The 5,672-nt window shown below is 37.8% G+C and overlaps 1 protein-coding gene across 1 annotated transcript; it reads right to left on the reverse strand.

Annotated features, from left to right (window-relative positions):
- Nucleotides 1–351: 351 nt before the first annotated feature.
- ugt5a5 (UDP glucuronosyltransferase 5 family, polypeptide A5) lies at nt 352–4,300 on the reverse strand. The gene is made up of 2 exons (XM_067436789.1): nt 2,479–4,300; nt 352–2,382 (listed from the first exon to the last, which is right to left on the reverse strand). The coding sequence occupies exon 2, from the start codon at nt 2,367–2,369 to the stop codon at nt 792–794; it is 1,578 nt and encodes a 525-aa protein (XP_067292890.1). The 5' UTR covers nt 2,370–2,382; nt 2,479–4,300; the 3' UTR covers nt 352–791.
- Nucleotides 4,301–5,672: the final 1,372 nt, after the last annotated feature.

Here is a 5,672-nt window from a genome sequence, read left to right on the forward strand (position 1 = left end):
TCTCAGAATATGAGCACATGTCCTCCAGACAAGGTTGAGCACTAGGAAGCATGTTCGCTATGTTTTTGAAATGACTCACAACCACCCAAAATATAGTTTGACAAAATAATAATAATAATAATGCTTATTTATGAAATGAATGAATGAATGCATTAATGAGTAAATAAATAAATAAAATGTGTTTCCCTCCTAAATTCTTTTTCACACATTTCTGAATGCTTAATGTACAGGCCATATGTACAGATTTAAATTTGAATGGAAATAAAGTACAACAACAACAAAACCATGAAAAATGTTTCATATTGTTGCATCAATAAAGTATAAAAGATTTAATAATTTTGAGATGAATTATATAGTACGTTTTTCCCTATTTTTAGTCAGAATAGTTCAGCTGTATTACATTGAGCCCACAAATACTGACTATTATGATTTACGGCAGCTTTGTGATTTTAATTTCTCAGAAATGAGCACAGGTAAAAGGATTAATTTATAAAATGATTTAATGGTTTATATAACAAAAGAGAAACATTGGTTATAGAATTGGATGTTCTCTCAAAAATGAAAATTCTGTTATAATTTACTCACTCTCAATGTGTTATAAACTTGTATGAATTTCTTTCTTCTACTGAAGACAAAAGAGGATATTTCGAAAAATGTTGGTAACCAAATGGTTGATGGACCCCATTGACTTCCATAGTATTTTACACATTGAGAGTGAGTAAATGATGACAGAATTTCCATTTTTGAGAGAAATATCCCTTTAAGTCTTGAGATTTAAGCCATCTATCCAATCACTCAGGTTTCATTTTCTTTTTAAATACTACTTTAAAACAAAGATATTTTATGATAGAGAAAATCACAAAACAAGACAACACAAATATCATCAAAAGAGTCAAAATAACATCTATAGAGTGGTACTCGATCCAGGACATTCTGAAAGACTGTGTTCGTAAATGAGGAGCTCCTCTGTTCCTCATGACAAACTCAATCCAGAAGATGGCACGATCGAGAGGTTTCATTGGCTGGTCGTGGTGAAGTCTGGACAGTCTCTGCATGTTCTCCCTGTAAGATGGCTTATGCAAAACTTCTTGCAGTGCCTGTAGTAACATCTCCCTGTTCAACTCCGCAATATCCACAAGTTTAGCTGTGCCTCTGGCTTTCATTCTTGAAAGATTGTCAGCTTGATCAAATACTATAGGTAGACCCACAATGGGAACCCCATGATAGATGGCCTCTTGGATGCTATTGGTGCCTCCGTGTGTTATAAACACTTTAGTTTGAGGATGTCCAAGCAGATCATTCTGGGGTAACCAGTCAATTAGTAACGTATTATTCCCAATGTTGACAGGTCGAGGTCCGGTGTGTCTCCAAATAATTTTTTGAGGTAGTCTGGCAAAAGCGGCAGCAATTTCCTCTGTGATGTCTGGTGGAAGATGACTAAAAAGAGTTCCTAAGGACATGACAATGACTCCATGATCTCCTGAGCTCTGCACAAAGTCCTCAAGGTCATCTGAAAGTGGCTTAGCTGGTTTGCACTGGAAGCCACCCATGTAGACGATATTGGGCATTGTGGGTCGTGGAAACTCAAAAGTGAAGTCGTTTCTCATGAGCCAGATGTCGGCATCCTGAAGAAAGTATTTGTAGTTGATTTCTGATCCAAAGTATTTGTTGCAGAAAGACTGATAGTGCGAGGTGATAAACCTGGCTTTGTGATAAAGCGAAAATATGTATCCCATCAGGTTTTGCACACGTTGACCAAACATCATCTTATCAGTCAGCTCTACACCTGGTACAGGAACGTACGACAGAGGTGAAGGAGCTATTTCGTAATGTGCCTCTCCATGCATCGTCCAACGGACATTTAGCACAAGAGGGAGGAGAAGACGACGGGCAAGGAAAACTCCGCCTCCAAAAGCCGGATCTGTCAAAACCAGGTCATACTTCGTGGTATGAAGTGAATCCATTAAGTCTTTATTGTCAAATATTTTTCCCATTAAAGCAAGTTGATTGCAATGCATCTCTTCAAACACTGCTCCAACCTCTGAAGCCAGTGTGAGATGAGTCCATATGGACAATTTTTCTCTTCTGATGACCAGAATATGCCTTGTAAATGCATCAAGCTGCTCTTTTTCAATGCCACCCCTGTTAAAAACAGTGATGGAGGTGTAAAAAGGAGACTCCTCCTTGATATACCAGCTGTTGGAAGGTCTAAGCACCGTCACGTTGTGGCCTCGTGAATGTAATTCCTCAATCAAAACCTTCATGTTCACCCAGTGACTTCCATCCAGTGGAAATACCAACACTTTACCTCCTAACGCTTGAGATGATAAGCTCAACAATGCTAACAAAATGACAGGGAGGTAATACATCTTCGTTTTTAACCTTTGAAGAAATAAAGTTGATACATTTCAGTTACACACAATATGCCAACACTTATTAAAATAGTTGGGTAAAATAAAGGTAACTTGCTTTACTTACCACACAAAGTGAATTAGCTGCTCATGAAAATCCAAGTATGTGCTGCGGTATTTCTGACTGCACTCCACTACTTACATGGTGTAAAACAGGACCTGCCTGCGCAATGGGAGGGCACATGAGAAATTTAACACCAGATACTTCCTCTCCGCACACAAAACATGTCTAAGCTTGTACTTGATATTAATCTGAGAAGTGCATACATTTAGTAGTTTCTAAATCCTCTACCGATCAAATAAAATATCTTATTAATCCACTACAACAACCAAAAATTCCTTCAATGCAGTTTTTACAAATCTTAGTGTACTTATTATCAAGGAGGCAACTGTGTCAGTGAAAAGCTTGAGATGAAAAAAATATGCATAATGTGAAAACACAAAATATATCTGAGATGTGATGTAAATCACTCTGAACTTTCAGGGGGGAAAAAAGTATTAAAAAATGTATTTATTGTAATGCATATGCCTACACTGTTGGACATTAGTAGTACATAAAGTAGACTAGTGAGATAGGCCTAATTAAACGTGTGCTTTAAACATTTTGTTAGAGCCATCTTAATTTTCTTTGTATTGTCTATTTGAATTACAGAAGAATATTTGTCTGGTTATTGAAATGGTGAATTTTTCATGTACTTTTTTTTGTCATTTCGTTGAGCTGAATACTTACCCCCTAGTGTCACATACCAGTCACTGCACCTACAGAACACCTGTAAGGTCCTGCATTGAAAGATTTAGTAACCAGCCTAGGATGCCTGAACACGAACACAACACAAAAACCTGTTTTTTATATGCATGGTTGTAGGTTGCCTTGTTAATTTTATTATTTTTCTCCTGTTTTGTTAAACTCTTGGATGTCAATAAAATGGAGCAAATTTAAAAAAAGAAGTTGTGTTGACTGCATGGATATTAGCTAATATGGGATATAAGATGTACATATAAGATATACACTCACCTAAAGGATTATAGGAACACCTGTTCAATTTCTCATTAATGCAATTATCTAATCAACCAATCACATGGCTGTTGCTTCAATGCATTTAGGGGTGTGGTCCTGGTCAAGACAATCTCCTGAACTCCAAACTGAATGTCAGAGTGGGAAAGAAAGGTGATTTAAGCAATTCTGAGCGTGGCCTTGTTGTATTGAGTATTTCACAATCTGCTCAGTTACTGGGATTTTCACGCACAAACATTTCTAGGGTTTACAAAGAATGGTGTGAAAAGGGAAAAACATCCAGTTTGCGGCAGTCCTGTGGGCAAAAATGCCTTGTTGATGCTAAAGGTCAGAGGAGAATGGGCCGACTGATACAAGCTGATAGAAGAGCAACTTTGACTGAAATAACCACTCGTTACAACAGAGGAATTGCAGCAAAGCATTTGTGAAACCACAACACGCACAACCTTGAGGCGGATGGGCTACAACAGCAGAAGACCCCACCGTGTACCACTCATCTCCACTTCAAATAGGAAAAAGAGGCTACAATTTGCACAAGCTCACTAAAATTGGACAGTTGAAGACTGGAAAAATGTTGCCTGGTCTGATAAATCTCGATTTCTGTTGAGATATTCAGATGGTAGAGTCAGAATTTGGCGTAAACAGAATAAGAACATGGATCCATCATGCCTTGTTACCACTGTGCAGGCTGGTGGTGGTGGTGTAATGGTGTGGGGGATATTTCCTTGGCACACTTTAGACCCCTTAGTGCCAATTAGGCATCGTTTAAATGCCATGGCCTACCTGAGCATTGTTTCTGACCATGTCCATCCCTTTATGACCACCATGTTCCCATCCTCTGATGGCTACTTACAGCAGGATAATGCACCATGTCACAAAGCTCAAATCATTTCAAATTGGTTTCTTAAACATGACAATGGGTTCACTGTACTAAAATGGCCCCCACAGTCACCAGATCTCAACCCAATAGAGCATCTTTGGGATGTGGTGGAACGGGAGCTTTGTGCCCTGGATGTGCATCCCACAAATCTCCATCAACTGCAAGATTCTATCCTATCAATATGGGCCAACATTTCTAAAGAATGCTTTCAACACCTTGTTGAATCAATGCCACGTAGAATTAAGGCAGTTCTGAAGGCAAAAGGGGGTAAAACACAGTATTATTATGGTGTTCCTAATAATCCTTTAGGTGAGTTTATAATGTGTCCATATTTGTGAAACATACTTATATTGAATCTATTTATCTCACAAATCACAATATGTATAAGAAACTCACTTATCGTCACTGAAATATAGCTTACTTTATTTCTATAAATGTACTTTTCCTCATTAAATTGCTGTATTATTTCCAACACTAGATGGCGGTTAGGAGTAGGTTATCATAACTTTGATTATGATAAAAGGACTTTAACTCTATGATTCTGAACTCGGAGAGAACAGGTTGATGATTGACCCTAACCACGTACAGTTGTTATTCAAACATATGTGTCCTAAGAAGTATTCTGGTCCTGATGGTATTTCAACCTTTCTTTTAAAGGTCTATCTATGGCGAGGAACTGCCCCTGTTTTGTGCTCTATTTAAATAGTTCTTTGACTCTAAAACAGTCCCAGTCCTTTGGAAAAAAAGTCTCTTTTAATTCCTGTGCCAAAAATAGCTCACACGCTTCTAAAAGTAATGATTTTAGACAACGTGCTCTCACGTGAGCGGTGATGAAATGTTTTGAGAAGTTTGATGCTAAAAAAACCTTCATTTCATGTACCGACAAGGCAGAGGAATGTAAGGAGATAATAGAACAAACACACTGAGGGGGTGGAGTGATGCATCTCCATTGATTACCTTTGATGAAAAGAAACATTTATTCTGGAATAAATTATATTTCACAAATCATATTAATATATTGTCTATACTGTCTAGAAATATTATAGATATTATAGATATATTATAGATAAATCTATAATATTTGTCAAGTTGGTTAGCAACAGACAAGAGTTAGCAACAGACAAGTGACCAATTCTGAGTTTCGACGTCACTACGTGCACTTTACCACCCCGGTTCAGCACAGTTAGCCAATCGTGCTAAGTATTCTGTGCCAATAATCTTTTATAATCGTGCCATACCATACCAGGCTCAAAGGGAAATATAATTGGAACCGTGCCTTACCGAACCATTCAGAACGACATTAAAAAAGCCGCTAATGACCGATTTTAAACTATGTATAAGAGTCAGGCAGTGATAGCACGTCACG

This window comes from Pseudorasbora parva, chromosome 25, assembly GCF_024679245.1.
Source record: "Pseudorasbora parva isolate DD20220531a chromosome 25, ASM2467924v1, whole genome shotgun sequence".
NCBI classification, from domain to species: domain Eukaryota; kingdom Metazoa; phylum Chordata; class Actinopteri; order Cypriniformes; family Gobionidae; genus Pseudorasbora; species Pseudorasbora parva.